The 23,958-nt window shown below is 42.1% G+C and overlaps 2 protein-coding genes across 3 annotated transcripts in view; both read right to left on the bottom strand.

The window, feature by feature from the left end:
* PTCD1 (pentatricopeptide repeat domain 1) overlaps window positions 1–2,094 on the bottom strand; it is a 42,061-nt gene extending 39,967 nt beyond the window's left edge. For both annotated transcript variants that reach the window (XM_012556770.2, XM_004380799.2), the window contains exon 1: window positions 2,032–2,094. In XM_012556770.2, the coding sequence (XP_012412224.2) occupies window positions 2,032–2,044 (13 nt within the window). In that variant the 5' untranslated portion in view covers window positions 2,045–2,094. The remainder of the gene's footprint in view (window positions 1–2,031) is intronic.
* Window positions 2,095–12,202: 10,108 nt separating this feature from the next.
* LOC101345900 (septin-14) overlaps window positions 12,203–23,958 on the bottom strand; it is a 19,191-nt gene continuing 7,435 nt past the window's right edge. The window contains exons 3-5 of the mRNA XM_023735256.1: window positions 17,766–17,934; window positions 15,181–15,313; window positions 12,203–12,382 (exon numbers count right to left, since the gene is read on the bottom strand). Of these exons, the coding sequence (XP_023591024.1) occupies window positions 12,203–12,382; window positions 15,181–15,313; window positions 17,766–17,934 (482 nt within the window). The remainder of the gene's footprint in view (window positions 12,383–15,180; window positions 15,314–17,765; window positions 17,935–23,958) is intronic.

Genomic DNA, 23,958 nt, shown 5'->3' with positions numbered 1-23,958 from the left:
TCAGGCCAGTAAGTCTGGTCTTTTTTTGTGTTAGAATTTTGTTCTACATTTTTCTACAGCTCTGTCTGGGACCCTCTGTTGTGATCCCTGTCAGAGCAATCAGTGGTGGTAGCTGGGCACCATCTCGTTGTACTGGACTCAGTCTGGTGGAGGCTGTGGTAGTTATGGTCCATTATTAGTCCTTTGGACTAATCTTTTCCTTGTATCCTGTTCTCTTAATTCTCCCTTGCTCCCGAAGGCGTGAGACCAGTGGAGTATCTTCGGTGGCTGCTCACAGGCTTTTAAGACCCCAGACACTACTCACCAAGGTAGAATGTAGAACATTGTCTTTATAAACTGTGTTATGCCAATTGAGCTAGATGTTCCCCGAGACCATGGTCCCCACAGCCCTCCACCCAGCAATTCAGTCCCTCAGGGAGTTTGGATGTGTCTATGGAGCTTCCACGAGCTTTCCTTATACAAGTTGTGCTGGCTTCCCCAGTATTGCGTACTGTCCTACCCTTCACCAAAGTTACCACTTATCTAGTGCAAAAGATCGATTTTTTAAAACTTAGCAGGTGTTCTCTTCAAGGCAAAGAATCAAAGACCACTGTCCCTTCTTAAAGATGACCAACCACAGGAAGAGCCAGACTAAATCACTCCAAGGCTTTTTCTCCATTTTGGGATCCAAGGAAAAGCTAAGGTTCCTTTAGGAGCATCTTCAAGAGTCCACCAGGGGAATCCCACAGTTCTCCTGACACCTGTCCACCCTTAACAAGGGCAAGGCCTCTCAGGCCTGCTGCATAACCAAAAATGCAAGGCTTAACTTCCAATCTGCTACTGGCTGTCAAGAGGCCACAAGTGACAAGTGGATGCATAAGCCAATGACTAGCATGCAGGGCTTTAGGGACACATTCAGGCCCCAACCTTCCATCCAGCCTCATCCAACAAATATAGAGCACCTACCGTGTCGGCTGCTAACCAAAAGGTCGGCAGTTCAAACCTACCAGCGGCTCCGCGGGAGAAGGACCTGGTGATTTGCTTCCATAAAGACTACAGCCTAGGAAACCCATGGGGTCACTGACTTAATGGCACCTAACAACAACTGTATGCAGGCAGTGTGCTAAGCCTCAGTGCTCTCTTTTCATGTTGTCTGAACAATGAGACAGAGGGGAAAACTGCTTCTCATCTTTTCTGGACCCTTTTTCACTTCTCCAGCAGAAAATTAACAATATAGAAACTGGAGTAGGACACACATGGGGTAATCAAAACTCTGCCACTGTCGTGCTGTATGACTTCTGGTGGGCCACATCACATCTCTGGCCATTCTTTTCCTCATCTTTAAAGTAAGATAAATGTTCCCGACACTGACTCCCTAACAAGGCTATTGTAAGGATCAATGGCTAAAACACGGTTTAGCTATCAAAAAATAAATGTGCACAGCCCGATGAGTGTAGAGATATACATATGCATGTTAACGAAAAGCCAGCCTTGTGAATAAAGCTGAGTTTACCACGAGGCCCCGGACTACTACCTAGGCTTAAATTCCAGCTCAGTACACTTACTAGATGTGACCCGTTCAAGGTCACTTCACTTCGCTAACCCTATTCAGCGCAGTCAACACATATGCATTGAACCTTACTGCTGTAAGGTACGTCCTAGGCATTAGCTCCTCCCGAGCTTAATGTGACCTTTCACTTTGGAAAGAAGGGTAAAAATTGCGCGTAGCGTTCAAGTGCACAGCGCGCGGCAGGGAGGAGAGAAGCTATTCCCCAAGCGGAGAGGAAAGCGGGCCCGAGGCGGCGCGTTCCCAGGCCCGGGGGCGCTCGGCCCGGCTGTCCTCACCCTCCACAACGCGACCAGGCCGCGCAGGACGCCGGGCTAAGGGTCGGGCGCACCTCAGGGAGGCCGCGAAGAGGGCTGTGAGCGAAGGGCAGGTGGCTTCACAGCCTCCTCCCTTCCTTACCCTCCCAGTGAGGCTCCGGTCCCGCACCCCGCATCAAGCCTCCTACGCGGCGACCAAACAACCCTACCCAAGGGACGGACACTCACCGACAGACGCCATCTTCAAGTTCTAAGCGTCCGCTCTGCCGGACCGGGCGGGGGCTGCTGGGTAGGGAGCATGAGCGCCGGCGCGCGCAGGAGCAGAGGCTCACGGGAAGCAAGCTGGGTCGAGGCTGGGGCGGCCAGAGCGCCGTGAAGTGAAGGCAGAGGACCTTGGAGGGCAAAGTCCCGCGGCCGTGCGGCTAGAGAGGGGTGGGCGTCAGCCGAGGCCCCCCTTCCAGGAGGAAGGGAGAAAGAAGGCCGTCGCGTCACTAGGGATAGCGTCGCCTAGTGCATTAATACATGGTATCACACCCGCCCCAGTCCACCCCACCCCGGTGGGCAGGGCCGGCTGGCGAACCCCTTCTCGGCCCCGCCCCGCCCGGCCCCCCGCAGCTCCTCCCTTCTTTCGTTGGCCAAGGCGGCTGCCCATGCCCTAACTGGCGGGTGACAGGGGGTGGAGGGTATTGCTGACGAAGTAGCACCAACCCTAGTGACTGGCGGGTGATGAGGTGGGGTGGGTGTGTGTGTGAGACTCACCGGGTGACAGGTGACACCACCAACGCTAGTGACACCATGCTTTGGCAGCCCCTCCTCGCCCACCCACCACCGCCGCATCATTTTGGTGTCACTCCCACTGCAGAAAGGGACAGAAAAAAAAAGAGACAAAAGGGGAGAAAGACCATCTTGGCTTTCTTACCCTCTCCCGTTAAATTTTTGTGACAGGTAAGAGGGGCAGAGCAAGACCCTTCCTCCCGCGCCCTGGAAGGAAGATAAGCCACAACTTAGGGAATCCCACGCACCACGAAAAGAAGGTGTCGAGGCCTGGGTTTGATTCAAGAGCATCTATATGTGCCCAGACTCTGGGCTGCGCTCTCAGGACGTAAGTAAACAGAACCCTGGTGGTACATAGCTCCAGCCCTTTTGCCACTTCTCCAGGCACAGTTGTGCCTCACCACCCTCTTGTTTTCTGGAAAGGCCAAGATCTGGTGTGGATAACCAAAGACTTGGATAACTAGACTCTATTCCTGGTTTGGCCATTCTGTCTTGAGCAGGAGCTTCAATCCTCTGACTCTCAGTTTCCTGCTCTGTAAAATAAGGATATGATGCTTACCCTGCATTCTTATTGTGGGAATTAAATAAAACGATGTGTGTGAAAGTAAAGGATTAAGAACTGAGTGAATTGCTTCTTGGCCTTTTGGCTAAGATCAAGTGAAGAACTGAGTGGGTATTATGAATCGGACCAGCGAGCTGAGAGCTTGATCAGGAAAGTGACTTGAGTTAATTAGCCATTTAGTCATTCACCACTCAGTCTACAAAAGACATCTTTAAAGTTTTAAAAAGCAAAGATACTGCTTTGATAACTAAGGTGCACCTGACCCAAACCATGGTCTTTTCAATTGCCCCATATGCATTCAAAACCTGGACAATGAAAAAGGAAGACAGAAGAATTGATGCATTCAAACTGGTGTTGGTGAAGGATATTGAATATATCACGGACTGCCAGAAGAACAAATAAATCAGTCTTAGAAGAAATACAACCAGAATGCTCCTTAGAAGCAAGGATGGTGAGACTAAGTCTTGCTTACTTTGGACACGACATCAGGAAAGACCAATTTTTAGAAAACGACATCATGTTTGGTAAAGTAGAGGGTCAGTGAAAATGAGGGAAACCTCAATGAGATGGAGTGACATGAGCCGCAGCAATGACTCAGACATACAAACGATCATGAAGATGGCGCAGAACTGGGCAACATTTCATTCTGTTATACATAAGGTCACCGTGAGCCAGAGCTGACTCAACAGCAACTAACAACAGTCGTCTTCCACCAAACATGCACTGCTCTGTGCTGGCAAGGTGGACATAGAAATCAATCAAACATGCTCTCTCTCCTCTAGGATCGCTGGTATAGTGTAGGTGAAAGATGTGTAGACAGGTGAGAGCACAGCAATAGAGGTATGTACAAGATGCATAGCAGGGAGCTATGAACTCCTTAGGAACGGGGGATGGGAGGGCTTCAGAGTACAGGTGCCTCCTTTTAAAAAAGGAAAAGGCAGTTGCCAAGTGGACAAGGTGACAAGGAGCACTCCAGGTACCAGGAGCTGTATGTGCACAGGTATGGAGGACCAGACCGTGTGGTGGGTTTGGGTCAGAATGGTGGCAGTGCTGGCAGAGTCAAGAGATGAGTCTAGAGAGGCAAGCAGGGGTCAGAGCACAAAATGCTGTGAATGCTAGGAGAGGGCAGTGGGCAGCCAGTTTAAGAAAGAGTGACACAATGAGATTTGCATATTAGAACGATAATGCTGGCTGCTGGGTGGGGAATAGATTGGAAGGTAAGACTGGGGGCATGTAGCCCAGTTATGCAGGGATCATAGTCCTGGATGTTCATGTGTCCATTTAGTTAACAAGTATTGAGTGTTCCAGGCACTGAAGATACGAGGAAAACAAAACAGATAAAAATCCATGCCCTGGCGGAACGTTCATTCCAGGGAGAGAAACAATGAAAAAAACAAGTGAAATCTAGAGTGTGAATCAATCGGAATGGGCTAGGTGGTTGTGGTGGTGGTTGTTAGGTGCTGTTGAGTTGGTTCTAACTTACAGTGACCTCATGTACAACAGAACGAAACACTGCCTGGTTTTGTGCCATCCTCACAATCATTGTTATGCTTGAGCCCATTGTTACAGCCACAGTGTCAATGCATCTCATCAAAGGTCTTCCTTTTTTTCACTGACTCTCTACTTTACCAAGCATGATGTCCTTCTCCAGGGACTGATCCCTCCTAATAACATGTCCAAAGTATGTGAGACAAAGTCTTGAGATCCTTGCTTCTAAAGAGCATTCTGGTTATACTTCTTCCAAGACAGATTCGTTCATTCTTCTGGCAGTCCATGGTATATTCAGTATTCTTCATTAACACCATAATTCAAAGGCATCAATTCTTCTTTGGTCTTCCTTATTCATTGTCCAGCTTTCGCATGCATACGAGGCGATTGAAAACACCATGGCTTGGGTCAGACGCACCTTAGTCCTTAAAGTGACACCTTTGCTTTTTTAACACCTTAAAGAGGTCTTTTGTAGCATATTTGCCTAATGCAAGACATTGTTTGATTTCTTGACTGCCACTTCCATGGGTGTTGATTGTGGACCCAAGTAAAATGAAATCCTTGACAACTTCTATCTTTTCTCCGTTTATCATGATGTTGCTTATTGGTCCAGTTGTGAGGATTTTTGTTTTCTTTATGTTGAGGTATAATCCACACTGAAGGCTGTAGTCTTTGATCTTCATCAGTAAGTGCTTGTCATGGATTGAATTATGTCCCCCAAATAATGTGTGTATCAATTTGGCTGGGCCGTGATTCCCAGTATTGTGTGGTTGTCCTCCATTTTGTGATTGTAATTTTATGTTAAAGAGGATTAGAGTGGGATTATAACACCCTTACCCAGGTCACATCCCTGATCCAATGTAAAGGGAGCTTCCCTGGGGTGTGGCCTGCACCACCTTTTATCTCTCAAGAGATAAAAAGGAAGGGAAGCAAGCAGAGATGGGGGACCTCATACCACCAAGAAAGCAGTGCCAGGAGCAGAGTGCGTCCTTTGGACCTTAGGTTCCTGCGCTGAGATGCTCCCAGACCAAGGGAAGATTGATGACACGGACCTTCCTCCAGAGCCGACAGAGAAAGCGTTCCCCTGGAGCTGATGCCTGAATTTGGACTTGTAGCCTACTAGATTGTGAGAGAATAAATTTCTCTTTGTTAAAGCCATCCACTTGTGGTATTTCTGTTATAGCAGCACTAGATGACTAAGACAGTGCTACATGTCCTCTTCACTTTCAGCGAGATGGGCTAGGTTAGGCTACAGTAATAAGTAACCCGAAATCTCAGGGACTTAAAAAAATAAGGTGATTTTTCACTGACTTGACTTGCCCATAACAGGTAGCCCAGGGGCTCTGCTCACACAGGGATTCTCAAACAGATGGCTGTCATGCCTGAGGGAGAGAGAACTTTCTGGAGACTCTTCCCTTCTACTCAATACTCTGACCTGGAAGTGAAGCAGTACTTCCACTCACACTCATTGGCCAGAAGTGGCCATGTGGCCTCATCCAGGAAATGCAAAGGCATCTTGTGCTTTGAAGAGGTGAGTATGAGAAATGTTTGGAAAATGGCAATAATGACCTCCCCAGTATGTCCAAAGCTGGTAAGTGGAGAAGATCAAGCTGGGAAGGCCAGAGGAAGAATGACTGTGGTTTTAAATAGGATGGCCCAAGCTGTCCTCCTTGAGGCAACAGGTGGCAAAGGCCCTCTGGTGATGCAGAGTGAGCATGTGGGTGTCCAGAGAGGCACTGCAAGACAAGGGGCCATGTTGGATTGTTTGCAGAGGGGACAGAAGCAATGGAGAGCAGCAGGCAGACACATCCAGCGGGCAGTTCCTCATGACTTGGGGATTGATGGTGTTTGGTAGGGGGTGGTAAAAGGGGTAAAAGAGACTCAGTTTTCTGGCTTGAGAAAAGCATCACAGAAATGGGATAAACTATACTAGCGCTGTCTGACAGAACGTTCTGCGACCACGGATATGGTCTATGTCTGTGGAATGCACTGTCTAATTCGACAGCCACCAGCCACATCTGGCTGAGTCCTTGAAATTATTTATTTAATTAATTTAAATAGCCACGTGTGGCTAGTGACTACCAAATTATACAGCGCAGAGCTAGAGGCTTAAATAATGAAAAACAAATGGAGAAGGAGGAGAAAGTCTGGGAAATAACATTGTTCCTAGTGGAAACAAGGGGCCTCCAGGGCAGCATTTGGGGATTTAGTCACAGGGACAAATACTGGCCCCCTTTGAGGTACCAGCAGCTGGCAGGGTTGGTTAGAGACCAAAACAAATCTGATCAGTCACCGTCTCGTGTAAACAGAACTCTATCTGTATCTTGGATGATTTCTGTGTGGCTCCCGCTCATTCTTTGCCCTTCACTCACCTCCAGACATAATCCCTATCCTTAAGGGTGTGTGCCTCCAATGCCTGCTCTTCTTTAGATGTGCATCAGGCTTTAAAGTCAACTAACAATATACTGAATTGTTTTCTAGGTCTTCAACCTGACACAGGTTCGTGCTTTCTGTTTCTTTCTGGGGCTTGGTTTTATTGGACTTGATAACAGTCATGGCATCATTACCTTTTGGTGGAGAAATCCACCAATGTTTTTGCATAAACAACAGAAAATAAACCCAACTGTGCAGATCCGTCTGCCCACTAGAACTTGAGGTGACTCTCCTTTGTGGCAATTTCAATTTTTTGTGACAATTACAACTTTCAGAGGTATACCTCTGGTATGATTTTTAAGTAAAAACACTCTAGGATTGGAAAATTGTCTTTTCTTTGATGTGAAGAGAAAGAGAAAGAAGGGCTTTTGAAAAGATAGCCTGGCAGGAAATACCAGCAATGAACAACCTGAAAAGGAAATTAAGAAAACAGTTACATTTACAATAGCATCTAAAGAATAAAATACCTAGGAATAAATTTACACAGGGAGGTAAAAGGTTTGTACACTGAAAACTATAAAACATTGCCCAAAGAAATTAAAGAGGACCTAAATAAATGGAAAGACACCCCATGTTCATGGATTGGGAGACGTAGTATTGTTAAAATGTTAATACTCCCAAAAGCAATCTACAGATTCAATGCAGTGCCTGTCAAAATTCCAACAGCATTTTTTGCAAAAATGGAAAAGCTGATCTGCAAATTTGTATTTTATGATCCCAGTCATTTGACATACCTAGAATAGGCACATACATAGAGACAAAAGTTTATTAGTGTATACCAGCGGCTGGAGGAGGGGGAGATGGGGAGTTATTGCTTAAGGAGTACTGAGTTTCTGTTTGGGGTGATGAAAACCATTTGGAGATGGACAGTGCTGGTGGCTGCACAACATGATGCAATGAAAATATGTTGTTACATTTAACCACAATAACACTAAGAAGATATATTAGCAAATCAAATACAGCAATTTATAAAAAGAAAACGCAACATGATCAAGTGGGTTTTTGAAAGTTAAGGTTGGTTTAATGTGTTAAAATCAAAGCAATTTACCACATTAAGACAATAAAGTAGAAGAATCACATAATCATCTCAATAGTTTCAAAGAAGTGATAAAATTAATACTCATTTATGATTTTAAAAAAAATTTGACAAACTAGGATTAGAAACTGATAAAGGGAACCTACAAAAAGTCTACAGGTATCCTGGTGCTTAAAAGTGATAACAGACTAAAATCTTCCCCCCTAAGATGGAGAACAAGGTGACGATGCTCCCTCTCACCTAGCTAGTGCAGTAAAGCAAGGAAACAAAAGACATATAGTTCGGAAAAGAAGAAATAAAACTTTTGATTCAGAGACCACATGATCACATACTGAGGAAATCCAGAGAAATCTACAAAAAAGTTACTAAAACTAATAAGTGAATTTTGCAAGTTTATATAATACAAGGTTAATGTACAAAAATCATTGAAACGTTTATATAGTAGCAATGAGCAACTGGAAGATAAGATTTTAAAAGCATACCATTTATAGTACTGTAGTATAAAGTACATAATCTAGCAAATAAACTGCAAAGGAAACAAAAGCATACTTATAAATCTTTAATACTTCTGACTTGTTAAAATTTTCTGTGCTACATAAATCTGGAACCTATGTTTTACATAAAACTGGATCTGAAAGAGAAAACCATGTTATTCATACAGTTAAAAGCTATATGTAAAGCTTTTAGGGAAAGAGAAAATGTACGCCTTATACTATTGTACGATATCTTTCTCTATAACTTTGGAAAAGAAAAAAAAAAGTTTCTTTAGGGCGAATCCTTCTGAGCTTTAAAAAACTATGGACTCTCCCATTATTACTTAAAAACATAATTCTCAAATGCAGCAGAGTGATCATTTTTACAGGGTAAATGTTTTTTATATGTGGAATAACATTGCCGAGCCCAATTTTAATAACACTAGATTAAGATGAAAGAACAAGAAGATAAAAGTCTGTCAGTAATATAATTCATCAGCATGTTGAAAAGCAATAATAAATTACATTGTTTATCTTCTAATGGGGACATTGGAGGTTCAATGGTAGAATTCTCACCTTCCATGTGGGAGACCTGGATTTGGTTCCCAGCCAATGCACCTCAGGGCAACCACCACCCTTCTGTTATTAGAGGCTTGCGTGTTGCTATGATGCTGAACAGGTTTCAGCGGAGCTTCTAGATTAAGGCAGACTAGGAAGAAAGGCCTGGTGATCTACTTCTGAAAATCAGCCAGCGAAAACCCTGTGGATCACAATGGTCTAATCCACAACACATGAGCACAGTACAGGATCAGGCAGTGTTTTGTTCCGTTGTGCATGGGGTCGCCATGAGTCAGGACTGACTTGACAGCAGCTAACAAAAACAACAATCTTCTAACAGTAATTGTTGTAAATTACAATACTCATGCATACAGTATAGCTAGTGTATACCATCATGTTCATTTGCTCAACTATAATTGAATGCCCACTATGTGCCAGGCACTATTCTATGCCTAAGGATGGATACATAAGTGAACAAAACAAAAGTTCCTGGTCTTGATAGGGCTTCCATTAAAAGATCATGTAGTATACTTCCTTTTTTCTTCCCAGAAATTATAAAATCTATAATGTGATTTAACAGCATATAAAAATCATTGTGGCTTTCCCTCCCTTTCCCCACACTTTTAACTTTCAATTTTTTTTTACCGTACTTTAGATGAAGGTTTATTGAACAAATAGTTTCTCATTAAATGGTACACATATTGTTTTATGACAATGGTTAACAACCCCACGACATGTCAACACTGTCCCTTTTCAACCTTGGGTTCCCTATTACCAGCTTTCCTGTCCCCTCCTGCCTTCTAGTCCTTGTCCCTGGACTGTTGTGCCCCATTAGTCTCATTTTGTTTTATGGGGTTGACTCATCTTTGGCTGAACGGTGAACCTCAGGATTGACTTCATTACTGAGCTAAAAGGGTGTCCGGGGGCCATACTCTCAGGGTTTCTCCAGTCTCTGTCAGGCCAGTAAGTCTGGTCTTTTTTTGTGAGTTAGAATTTGGTCTACATGTTTCTCCAGCTCTGTCCAGGACCCTCTGTTGTGATCCCTGTCAGAGCAGTCAGTGATGGTAGCCGGGCACCATCTCGTTGTACTGGACTCAGTCTGGTGGAGGCCGTGGTAGTTATGGTCCATTATTAGTCCTTTGGACTAATCTTTCCCTTCCCCACACTTGTCATGTAAAACTTTTTCAAGAAGTAATGATACTGAGCTGAGGTTATATTTTCACAAATACTCTGAGACTCAATTACAATATCCTGATATTCTGGAAAATGCTGCACAGGAAATGGATGCCGTGGCAAAATGACGACAGAAAAGCTGTTACTCTTTTAGGACGTGAGAAAGCCGTCACTAAGCCGGAAGCAGTTGGAGTAAACAGACTCTTGTTGTTGTCGTCGTTGTTGTGTGCCATCCAGTCAATTCTGACTCATAGCAACCCTACGGGATGGAGAAGAACTGCCCCCATAGGGTTTTCTAGGCTGTAATCTTCACGGGGTGCGCTGGTGGCGCAGTGGTTAAGAGCTCAGCTGCTAACCAAAAGGCCAGCAGTTCAAATCTACCAGCTGCTCCTTGGAAACCCCATGGGGCAGTTCTACTCTGTCCTACGTGGTCGCTATGAGTTGGAATCGACTGGATGGCACATAACAACAACAATTGACTCGATGGTAATGGGGTGGGTTTCTTTTTAATATTTACGGGAGGAGATCACCAGGTCTTTCTCCCACAGAGCAGCTGGTGGTTTCCAACCGCCAACCTTTTGGTTAGCAGCCTAGTGCTTAACCATAATACCACCAGGGCTCCTTAAAGACTCTTAAAGGTAGCATTTTAATAGAATGAGACATGGTGAAATTCAGCTACACTCTAAGAGGTGAATTACAAAGACATTTTAAATGAGAGAAATTCAGGATACAAAGCCAAAGGGGTATTTTTAAAAATGCAAAAAAAACCCACCTTATTTTCTGCAATTTTGGTATCTTTAGTTTTAACACATACTCGAAATCGATAAGGCTTAATGTTATCATCCAAATGCTACTCAGCTATGGAGGGCTGCCCATTGTACTCTGGCTTTTCTATAACTTCTTTGGAAACTTTTATTCTATCACTGGTTTCATAAGGTTTGACATCAAAGCACGGTCGTTCTAACAAAAAAAAAAATGGATCCTTTATTTTAATAAAAATGATCAAAGAATTGTTATCAGTAGAATTTGATAAGGAAAATGAGCCTAACTAGCCCTGATATGTTATGCCTGAGTCCCCAGCAAAGCCCCTATTTTCCATTTAGATATGAAATCAGGCAGTCATGCACTGAAGCTACAGGAAAAGAGCTTCCCCAGCTACCAAAACCCGTTTCTGTTGAGAAGATTCCGACTCACAGCGACCCTATAGGACAGAGTAGAATTGTCCCATAGGGTTTCTGAGGTTGTATGTAATCTTTATGGAAGCAGATTGCCACATCTTTCTCCCACAGAGGGGCTGTGGGTTCGAATAGCTGACCTTTCCGTTAGCAGCTGAGTGCTTAACCACTGCACCACCAGGGCTCCTTTTCCCCAGCCAACCGGCTCTTTTTACACTGTGCTGTATGTTTCTTCGGTGTCCCTGAGTGGTACAAATGATTAATGCACTCTGCTGCTACCCAAAATGTTGGTGGTTCGAGTCCACCCAGAGGCACCTCAAAAGAAAGGCCTGGCAATCTACTTCTGAACAATCAGCCATTGAAAACCTCATGGAGCACAGTTCTGGTCTGACACACATGAGGCCACCATGAGTCAGGGTTGACTCGACAGCAATTTTTTTTTTAATATATTTCTTTGATTTTTTTTTTTCATTTTGGAAATATTTATTGAGTGCCAACTTTGTGCTAGTTTTTGTTTTAAGTGCTGAGGTACAGCAGTGAACGAGATGCACCTGGTGCCTGCCCTCAAGGTGATCATAATCCAGTTAGGAAAGATGTACAATAAGCAAACAGACTTTTAAAAAAAGTATAAGAATTTCAAGCAGAGTTCGGTGCTATGAAGACAAGCTCCCAGGAAGATGGGACACAGAGTGATGGGCTCTAAAGCAGAGAGGCTGAGAGGAGGGGACTACTTCTTACGCTCTTTGTCCTTCTTCACGTTGGTGCACATCTGGGCCTGCAATGATTCAGAGGCCGCTTTCATTTTATAAAAATCTATTATTTCTTCTTCTAGTTGTTTTCTCTCTTCTTCAAGCTTCATTGTCTCCTCTTGTTGGACTCTCTTAAGGTGCTCAAATTTGTCCTGTAGCTGGAATACAAATACGCAACTGTGACTAATGGCCCGTGTGATGCCACATTCGTCGGAATACACTTGTCATTTTTTCCAATTATCAAGCATCCTCAAGTCATCATAGTAGTGCTTGATCTTAGCAACCATCTCAAAAATGCATTGTAATTCAATACAGAATTTAAATGATTTTATTTTTAAACAAGTTACCATGCAAAAATGCTTGAACTAAATATAACAAAATCCACAAGTATGCAAGAAACACAATATTAAAAACATTTGACTTTTTCCTAATAGGTGTATTTTGTAACTCTACATTTTCCCCCACAAAATATCCTTAAATAAACTTTGTTAAATCCATACTCACCAAAAATACATTCATTAAAAGACAGCATGGATTGTGAAGCAGTTGTTGAGATTTTAATTATAAAGACCATTGAAAGAAGATCTGATAATTTCCTTAAGTGAAATTAGCACAAGTGTAGACAGAAACAAAAAATGTCAAGGGCCCCATTCAGTTACCTTTATTTCCTCAGGAGGTTTTACTTAATCTGTGGGGCTCAAAATCAGCGTGATAAGGCAAATGAAGGAGACAGTGTCACCTTGGATGTCATTAGAGGCAGGCCTGGGTCTTTGACGTGACATTATTCCACACCAATTTTTCCCAACAATTGCTTGTATGCATCATAGAAAGTGTGTTGATCAAAGCTATGATGGCAGAAAATGGTGAGAGACAGCCAACTGGAAGAAAGGATGCTACCCCCTTCTTCCCACTCCACCCCCAGACCTGGCAGTTAGGGTATCCTTTCCCTGTACTCCCCAGTCCCATGAAAGGAGTCCTCTGAACGCCTGTCACCTTGCTCCCTGATTGATACTGACATCTGCATTTCTCCAGTAGACCAAAAGATCCCTGGGGGCAGGAGTCATGCCTTCATATCTCAAGCGCCCGGTGTTGTTGTTGGGTGCTGTCCGTCCATTCCAACTCATAGTGCCCCTTGTGACAGAGTAGAACTGCCTCAGGGTTTTCTAGGCCGTAATCTTTACAGGGGAGCCCTGGTGGGGTAGTGGTTAGGAGTTATGGCTGCTACCCAAAAGGTTGGCAGTTCAAATCCACCAGCTGCTCCTTGGAAACCCTATAACGCAGTTCTACTCTGTCGTGTAGGGTTGCTATGAGTCGGAATCCACTCAAAGGCAATAGGTTTGGTAGTTTTTCTTTCTTTTTTTTTTTTTTTAAATATTTATAGGAACAGATCTCCAGGTCTTTCTCCTGCCTAACACAACACAAATAATGCTGCTCAAAAAAAGATTTATAAAAGTGAAGGAAATTTTCTAATGCAGTAATAGGGTTAGAAAGTGCATGACTCTTCACCGAAGTCAATAGCTTGAGTCTGTTATAAATTAAACTTTCTATGGTAGCACAATGGTTAAAGCGCTTGGCTGTGAACCAAAATGTCCACGGTTTGAATCCACCAGAGGCTCCATAGGAGAAAAGACCTGGTGATCTGTGCCCACAGAGATTAACCAAACCAAACTCACGGCCGTTGGGTCGATTCTGACTCAGAGTGACCCTACAGGACAGAGTAGTACTGCCCCATATGATTTCCAAGGGTTTCCAAGAAGCAGCTGGTGGATTCGAACTGGCAACCTTTTGGCTAGCGGCCGAGCTCTTAACCACTGTGTAACCAGGGCTGCCCCATAGAGATTACAGCCTAGGAAACTCTATGTGAGGCAGGCAGCCTCAGCGCCCAACCGTTCTAAGAAACAGCTGCTCTGGCTTATCCTCCTACACCAAGCAGAACAGGCCACACACTCTTCTGAAATTGTCCTTGACAAGATAACCACAGAACGGGCCATAGATTGCCTCAACCCCCCTCTAGGTGGAGACTTAACATGCTAATGAAGGAAAATCGACCTCTTCCTCCATCCCGGAGAATCAAACCTTTGTCTAAAGAAAATGCGTAATCATCCCCAAGCTCTGAGTGCCTGTGTGAAGTTCAATCCTGAATATTCATGATGAATTTGCATTTCCTTGTCTACTCTCTGTAAAAGCTCACTTCCCCAAGCTGCCTGCAAGCAGTCTTGGAGGCAACAGCCCCAACTGCTCCTTCCCTTATGCAACAAAATAAAGGTGTTTTCTTCTCCAACCTCGGCCTCTTACTTATCGGCTGTAATAAGTCACGCCAAGCAGAACCTGGGGTTTCCACCTGGCAACATATGAAGCAGTTCTACTCTGTCCTATAAGGTTGCTGTGAGTCAGAATGAACCTGAAGGTACACAACGACAACATATGAGAATTCAAATTATAAATAATATAAAGGCAAATATATTTTACAAAATCATTTTTAGAGGTCATTTAAATAGCAAGTTCTACAAATGCTCTAGAAAAAAAAATTACAGGTTATAATTTTTTTCAGGCTGTATTAGAAAATTACATGTTAAACGGCTACTTTCTGAAGAACAGCAAGTAGCCCCTAAAAGAATCTCAATGAAACTCTTCAGATGAAAACCCCAAATTAATGATGTTGTTGCCATCCAGTCGGCCCTGACTCATGGCGACCTTATGTATAACAAAATGAAATGCTGCCCAGTCCAGCACCATCTTCATGATTGTTGTTATGTTTGTATCAATTGTTGCGGCTATTGTATCAACCCATCTCACTGAGGGACTTAGACTTATTTTGGACACATCATCAGGAAAGACCAATCGCTAGAAAAGGACATCATTTTTGTCAAAGTAGAGGGCCAAAAAAAGCAAGGGAACTCAAATTAATAGGGTGCCTAAAAATGAATGCAAATTATATCAAACCAGCAGTACTTGCCTCTTTTTCAGCTTCTTTAAATGCAGCTTCTTTCTCCTTTACCCGCTGCATAAACCTCTGTTTCAACTGTTCTTCCTCCTTCTGGCACTGCTCATAGAACTCTTGTCTTTTGGCTTCATAGATTTCTTGAAAACTAAAAGGGTATTTTTATTACTCTCATATTAAAATGCTAATAAGCTTACACAAATACACATATATTGTATATTAGGTCCTACATAAAAACATTTACCAATATTCTCTCATGTAGAGCAACAAAACATATGGAACTTTTTCTATATCATGAGATGTAAAAAGCAAGGTACTGTATTTAAAATAACAATATATATGTTGTTGTCGTTGTTAGGTGCTGTTGAGTCAATTTCTACTCATAGTGACCCCATGTGACAAAGCAGAACTGCCCCATAGAGTTTTCCAGGTTGTAATCTCTACGGAGGGAGAAACCAGGTCTTTCTCCCTCAAAGCACTGAGTGGGTTGAACTGCCAACCTTTCGGTTAGCTTTAATCACTGTGCCACCAGGGCTCCTCAACAGTACATATAGAGTGCATAATAAAGTATGGGGAGAGTGGTGGTTCAGTGGTAGAATTCTCACCTTCCAAGTGGGAGACCTGGGTTTGATGCCGGGCCAACGCACCTGATGGGCAGCCATCACCTGTCTGTCAGTGGAGATTTGGGTGTTGCTATGATACTGAACAGATTTCATCAGAGCTTCTAGACTAAGACGGACTAGGAAGAAAGGCCTAGAATCTACTTCTAAAAATCAGTCAATGAAAACCCTATGGGTCACACTGCCCAATCCAAAACCGATCATAGGAATGGTGCAGGAACAGGCAGCATTTTGTTCTGTTGTGCATGGGGTCACCATAACCACTAACTATACCAACAATAATATAATACAGAGGGTATATATAAAGAGTACTAGAATTTTGAAAAATACCTCCTAAGTCTGTTTCATATAAATACAAAAAAAAAAAAAACAACCCAAAATAATGTGTTTTTCTCTTGGATACACGTTTCAGCATATAGTTAAATAAATGATCCCTAGAGTCACTATGAGTTGGAACTGACTCAACAGCAATGGACATCATTATGATAAGGAGTCCTGGTGAAACAATGATGAAGCACTCAGTTGCTAACTGAAGGGTCAGCAGTTGGAACCCACCAGCCCCTCTGCGGGAGAAAGATGTGGCAGTCTGCTTCCATAAAGATTTACAGCCTCGGAAACCCTATAGGGTAGTTATACGCTGTCCTATAGGGTTGCTATGAGTAGTAATTGAATCAAGGGCCATGAGTTTGTGTGGTGAAATGAGTTCATTTATGTGGCCTTTTGCTTTGGTTCTTTGGAAAAACAGCTTGAGAGATTTTTCTCCTAAACCCTCAGAAGTTACCTTTGCCCTAGTTTCCTACCCAGAAGGTTTGTCACGTTTGTCCAGGTTGACTAAGATTTCCTGGGTAAGCTGTACACAACTAGGTTTTGATACTTTTTGTCTGGTCCTGGGCTGCGGCCTGCCCTGTGATTGTATGCACCTTACAGGGATTGGACCACGTTATGCAAATGAGGTGACTATAGCCTACTATGCAAATGAAGTGTCTGTGGCCTACTGAGAGGGGATTGGTCAGTTTGTGGCCCCCCTCCCTTCTGGGAGGGGCTATGTCTTGAAATTGTTAAGAAGTTGTGTATATAAGCAGCCAAACCCACAGAGGTTTTTGAGGTAGAAAGAAGCAGGAAGAGAAGCAGCAGAAAGTAGAAGCAAGAAAGAAGAGAGAAGCAGAGAGAGAAAGGTGATAGGAAGCTCCTAAAAGAGCTGTAACACAGGTCAAGGGCTGTAACACTGAAGACAATGAGAGGCCCAGAAGGGGCCCAGCAACAGAGCCAGTGGTGACAGGCCCAGAGGGGCCCCTGTGGCAGAATCTGTGGTGACTGATGGCAGAGCCAAGAGGAACCTGTCCTCAGGGGGCTGAGAGGAGCCTTGTCCTCAGGTGGCCGAGAGGAGGCCTGTCCTGAGAGGGCCAAAAGAAGGCCTGCACAGCCGAGATGAGCCGAGGGAGCCCTCCTGCACTGAAGAAGGGGGACTTTGGCTACATGCTTCCTGATCCTGATCCCGAGCTGTACCCTGTTACTTCCTTAGTAAACCACTTAACTGTAAGTATGGTCTGTGAGTTCTGTGTGGCCATTGAGAAGGTTTATCAAACCCAGAAGTGGAGAGTGCCATGGGAAGGACGGCTACTGTCAGAATTAGTAAAAAGGTTGGAGAGTGGAGGTATGTCTGACCTCCACCTCATAGGAATCAGTTTTGGGCTAATCCTAGTCATTATCCCCCGCAAAGTTAGACAGGTTCTGACACTACTATTACTACTACTAGTCCCATTTTATAGTTTGGTTTTGGTTTGGTTATCATTATGTTGCTCCTACTAACTATCTCCATTTAGGTTGGAAGAGGATTTAAAAAATCTAAAACCTGGGATGGCCAGGATATGAGAAGTACAGTTATTTTCACTCCCAAATGATTCTGTCTCTTGGCTGTGGGAGTTTCCAAATTATCCATTTGGATGTCCTCACGAGCCAACCCCCGCCGCCCCGCCTCACCTGACAGGCTGGTTGTCTGGACCCACATCTGTAAAACCCATTTTCTTCAGTCTGTGGCACCGATAATGCTCGTAGTGCCGAGTGTGGGTCTGCTCTTTCAGGTCCTCCGTGTTCGTACACAGGAGCATATCCCGGAGTTTAACAAAGTCACAGTGGTTTTCATTTTCCACTAGTCAGAAAAACAAGAAAGCAGCAACACTCGTTATGAATTCCTGGCACTCAGAAAGTATTCTGGAATGAATAAACTCATGAAAGACACGTTTAAAATAGCAAACAGCTAAGTGAGCGGTCTGATGAATAGCTACAATTCTTTTAACCAGGTAACTATGGTAGTACTATACATACCAATTAGAGGCAGCTTTATTTAAAGCTAAAAAAACCCCATTGCTGTCAAGTCAATTCTGACTCATTGACCCTATAGGACAGGGTAAAACTGCTCCATAGGGTTTCCAAGGCTATAAGTCTTTACGGAAGGAGACGGCCACATCTTTCTCCCATGGAGCAGCTTGTGGGTTCAAACCGCAGACCTTCCGGTTAGCAGCCGAGTGCTTAACCACTATACCACCAGGGCTCCTTAGATTTATTGAAGGGCCAGAAATGTGCTTTAAATTTATTAGTCAATGAATAAATAGGAAATAGCTGAATAATTCATTATATTATATTAGTATATGCTATAGTTTTCATTAGTATTTTTTGCGTGTGTGCTTTAGGTGAAAGTTTACAGACCAAATTGTTTCTTATTCAACAGTTAATACACAAATTGTTTTTGTGACATTGGTTGCAATCCTTTCGATGTGTCAATACTCTCCCCTTGTCCACCTCAGGTTCCCGTTTCCATTCGTCCAGTTTTCCTGTCCCTTCCTGCCTTCTCATATTTGCTTTTGTGCAGGTGTACCCATTTGGTCTCATGTACATGACTGAACTACGAAGCGCATGCCTCACGTGTGTTATTGTTTGTTTTACAGACCTGTCTAATCTCTGGCTTAAGGGTGAACTTCGGGAGTGACTTCAGTTCTGAGTTAAAAGGGTATCCAGGGGCCATATTCTCAGGGTTCCTCCAGTCTCTGTCAGACCAGTAAGTCTGGTAGTTCTTTCTGAATTTGAATTTTGTTCTACATTTTTCTCCCGATCTGTCCAGGACCCTCTATTGTGATCCCTGTCAGAGTAGTCGGTGGTGGTAGCTGGTCACCATCTAGTTGTTCTGGGCTCAGGCTGGTGGAGGCCATGGTAATCGTGGTCCATTAGTCCTTTGGACTAATATTTCCCTTGTGTCTTTGGTTTTCTTCATTCTCCTTTTTGTTCCAAACAGGATGGGACCAATAGATGTATCTTAGATGGCTGCTTGCAAGTTTTTAAGACCCCAGATGATACTCACCAAAGTCGGATGTAGAACTTTTCTTTATAAACTATATTATGCCAAATGACCTAGATGTCCCCTGAGACCATGGTCCCCAGTCCTCAGCCCAATAACTCCATCCCTCAGGAAGTTTGGATGTGTTTATGAAGCTGTGCTGACTTCTCCTATATTGTGTGTTGTCTTTCCCTTCATCAAAGTTAATGATTTCCCCTCCCCAATCCACCCCTGTATCCATCAAAGATTGCTTCTTTCTGTGTGTAAACCTTTCCTTGAGTTTTTATAATAGTGGTCTCATACAGTATTTGTTCTTTTGTGATTGACTTATTTCACCCAGCAATGCCCTACAGATTCATCCCTGTAAGATGTTTCACAGATTCATCATTGTTCTTTATCATTGCATAGTATTCCATTGTGCACATGTACCATAATTTATTCATTCATCTGTTGATGGGCGCTTAGGTTGTTTCCATTTTTGTGCTATTGTGAATAATGCTGCAACGAACATGAGTGTGCATATGTCTATTCATGTGGTGGCTCTTATTTCTCTAGGATATATTCTCAGGAGTGAGATTGCTGGATCGTACAGTATTTCTATTTCTAGCTTTTTAAGGAAGCACCACATTGTTTTCCAAAGTGGTTATACCATTTTACATTTCCACCAGCAGTGCATAAGAGTTCCAATGTCCCTGCAACCTCTCCAACATTTGTTATTTTGTGGTTTCTTGATTCCTGCCAGTAATGTCTGGGAGAGGTGGTATCTCAATGTAGTTTTGATTTGCATTTCTCTAATGGCTAATGTTGTGAGCATTTCCTCATGTGTCTGTTAGCTGCCTGAATGTCTTCGTTGGTGAAGTATCTGTTCAAATCCTTTGCCCATTTTTAAACTGGATTATTTGTCTTTTTGTTGTAGAGGTGTTGAATTTTCCTATAGATTTTAGAGATTAGACCTTTGTCAGATTTGTCATAGTCAAAATTTTCTTCCCAGTCTGTAGGTTTTCTTTTTACTCTTTTGGCGAAGTCTTTTGATGAGCATAAGTGTTTAATTTTTAGAAGATCCCAGTTATCTAGTTTATCTTCCGGTGTTTGTGCATTGTTAGTTACGGTTTTTATCCTATTTAAACCATATATTAGGGCCCTTAGAGTTGAAACTATTTTTCCTTCTATGATCTTTATAGGTTTTGGTTTTATATTTAGGTCTTTGATCCATTTTAAATTATTTTTTTGTGTATGGTGTGAGGTATGGGTCCTGTTTTCATTTTTTTTACAGATGGACATCCAGTTTTGCCAACACCATTTGTTTAAAAAACTGTCTTTTCCTCCATTTAATGGACTTTGGGCCTTTATCAAAGATCAGCTGACCGTAGGTGGGTGGATTTACATCTGGGTTATCAATTCTATTCCATTGGTCAATGTGTGTGTCATTGTACCAGTACCAGGCTGTTTTGACTACCATAGCTGTAAAGTAGGTTCTGAGTTCAGGTAGTGTGAGGCCTCCTACTTTGTTCTTCTTCAAAAACGCTTTACTTATATGGGGCCTCTCTCCTTTCCATGTAAAGTTAATGACTAATTTTTTCATCTCATTAAAGAATGCTGTTGGTATTTGGATAGGGATTGCATTATATCTGTAGATCACTTTGGGAAGAATTGATATTTTCACAATGTTGCGTCTTCCTACCTATGACCATGGTATGTTTTTCCATTTATGTAGGTCTCTTTTGGCTTCTTGCAATAGTGTTTTGTAATTTCTTTGTATAGGTCTTTAAGCCCCTGGTGAGATTTATTCTTAAGTATTTTATTTTTTTAGGAGCTATTATAAACTGTCTTGTTTTCCTGATTTCCTTTTTCATAGTTCTCTTTGTTGATGTATAGGAATCCAACTGATTTTTGTATGTTGATCTTGTATCCTGCTACGCTGCTGAATCTTTCTATTAGTTCCAGTAGTTTTTTTCCTTCCCCCACCCCCGCCGTGGAATCTTTACGGTTCTCTATGTATAGTATCGTATAATCTGTAAATAGGGATAGTTTTACTTCTTCTTTACCAATTTGGATGCCCTTTTATTCTTTTTCTTGCATTACTACTCTAGCGAGGACTTCCGGTACAATGTTAAATAGGAGTGGTGATAAAGGGCATCCTTGTCTTCTTCCCGTTCTCAGGGGGAATGCTTTCAGTCTCTCTCTGTTGAGAATGATGTTGGCTGTTGGTTTTGTACAGATGCCTTTACCGTGTTGAGGAATTTCCCTTCTATTCCTATTTTATTGAGAGTTTTTATCAGGAATGGGTGTTGAACTTTATCAAATGCCTTTTCTGCATCAATTGAGATGATCATGTAATTCTTTTTTGTTCTATTTATGTGGTGGATTACAAAGATTGATCTTCTAATGTTGAACCATCCTTGCATACCTGAAATGAATTCCATTTGGTTGGGGTGTATTATTTTTTTGATATAATGCAGAATTCTACTGGATAGAATTTTGTTGAGAATTTTTGAACTACATTCATGAGAAATACTGGTCTGTAATTTACTTTTTTTGTGGTGTCTTTGCATGGTTTTGGCATCAGGGTTTGCTAGCTTCATAAAATGAATTTGGGTGTATTCTTTCCTTTTCTATGCTCTGAAATAGTTTGAGTAGTACTGGTGTGAGCTCTTTTCTGAATATTTGATAGAATTTTCCAGTGAAGCCATCAGGGCCAGGACTTTTTTGTTCGGATTTTATTATTATTATTATTATTTCAATCTCTTCTCTTGTTATGGGTCTGTTCAGATTTCTACCTCAGTTTGTTTTAGTTTAGGTAGGTAGTATGTTTCTAGAAATTTGTCCATTTCCTCTAGGTTTTCAAATTTGTTGGAGTACAGTTTTTCATAGTACTCTGTTATGATCCTTTTTATTTCAGGTGGGTCTGTTGTAATGTCCCCTATTCATTTCTTATTTGGGTTGTTTGCTTTCTCTTTTGTTTTTCTTTTGTCAGTTTGGCCAATAGTTTGCCGATGTTGATCTTTTCAAATAACCAACTTTTTGACTTGTTGATCCTTTCTATTGATTTCTATTCTCTCATTTATTTCTGCTCTGATCTTTATTATTTCCTTTCTTCTGGTGACTGTGGGCTTCTTTTGCTGTTCTTTCCACTTGTTTGAGTTGTAGGGCTAATGTTTTTATTTTGGCCCTTTTTTCTTTTTTGCTGTGTGCATCTGTTGCTATAAATTGACCTCTGAGCACTGCCTTTGCTGTTTTAATATGATGTGCTTTCATTATAATTTGATTCTAGGAATTTTTTAATTGCATCTTTGATGTCTTCTATTGTTGCTGTTAGGTGCTGTTGAGTTGGTTCTGACTCATAGCAACCCTACGTACAACAGAACAAAACACTGCCTGGTCTCATGCCATCCTCACAATCACTATGTTTGGAGCCTATTGTTGCAGCCGCTTTGTCAATCCATCTCATTTTGGATTTTACTGAGGGTCGCTTTGTGGCCTAAAATATGGTCTATTCCAGAGTATGTTCCATGTGCGTTGGAAAAGAATCTATACTTTGTTGCTGTTAGATGGAGTGTTCAATATATGTCTATGAGGTCAAGTTGATTGATTTTGGCCTTTATATCTTCTGTATCTTTCTTGAGTTTCTTTCTAGATGTCCTGTCCTTTGCCGAGAGTGGTGTGTTGAGGTCTCCTGCCATTGTTGTGGAACTGTCTACTTCTCTTTTCACTGCTGTTAGGGTTTGTTTTATGTATTTTGGAGCCCTGTTATTGGGTGCATAGGTATTTATTAAGGTTATGTGTTCTTGGTGGATTGTCCCTTTAATCATTATACAATATCCTTCCCTGTCTTTTATGATGGCTTTTGCCTTAAAGTCTATTTTATCTGAGATTAGTATTGCCACTTCTGCTCTTTTTTTGATTGTTGTTTGCTTGAGTTTTTTTTTTTTTTTCATCCTTTGATTTGTAATATATTTATGTCTTGTGTTTAAGGTGTGTCTTTTGTAGTCCACATATTGATGGGTCCATTCAGTCACTCTCTCTTTACAGGTGCATTTAAGCCATTTACATTCAGTGTGCATGTTTATAGCTGTGAGTTTATCACTGTCATTTTGTTTTGCTTTTTTTGTGTAGTACTAACGTTTTCTTTGTTCCTGTTACTTTCCCATGCTGAGTTCCTTTTGTTTGCGGAATTTCTTTTCATTTATCTCGTTACCATAGGTTTTGTGCTTATTGAGTCTTTATGTTTTTCTTCTTTTTTATTTTGATGAGTAGGTTTGTTAACTTTCTTTGTGGTTACCTTGAAATTTACCCTTATATTCCTACGTTTGAACCATTCTTTTATTACTTGATTTCGCCTTGATTTCATCTCCATTTGAAAGTTCTATACCTATACTGTTTATTAACCCTTTTATTGTTTTGACATTGTTGTAATTTACAGACTGACGTCTCTGGTTCTTTATTTTAAATATTTTAGTTTTGTTTTATTATTGAGAGTTCATTACCTAGGTTGGTGTCTGGCTGATGCTGTCCTATGGCCTAGACTCAGGTTGTTGTCTGATGTTGGTTCTCTAACAGAAAGGCTCCCTTTACTATTTCTTGTAAGTTTGGTTTGGTTATTATAAAGTCCCTTAATTTCTGTTTATCTGGAAATGTTCTAATTTCACCATCATATTTTTTTTTAATTTTTTTATTGTACTTTAGGTGAAGGTTTACAGAAAACAGTTTCTCATTAAACAGTCAGTACACATATTGTTTTATGACATTGGTTAACAACCCCACAACATGTCAACATACTCCCTTCTCAGCCTTGGAGGACCTTTTTTTTTTTTTTGGTGAAAATATACATAGCCAAAGATACAC

Source organism: Trichechus manatus, unplaced genomic scaffold (assembly GCF_000243295.1).
Source record: "Trichechus manatus latirostris isolate Lorelei unplaced genomic scaffold, TriManLat1.0 scaffold00077, whole genome shotgun sequence".
Taxonomy (NCBI): Eukaryota; Metazoa; Chordata; class Mammalia; order Sirenia; family Trichechidae; genus Trichechus; species Trichechus manatus.
The sequence above is the reverse complement of the archived record's forward strand: the minus strand, read 5'-3'. Positions and strand labels throughout refer to the sequence as shown.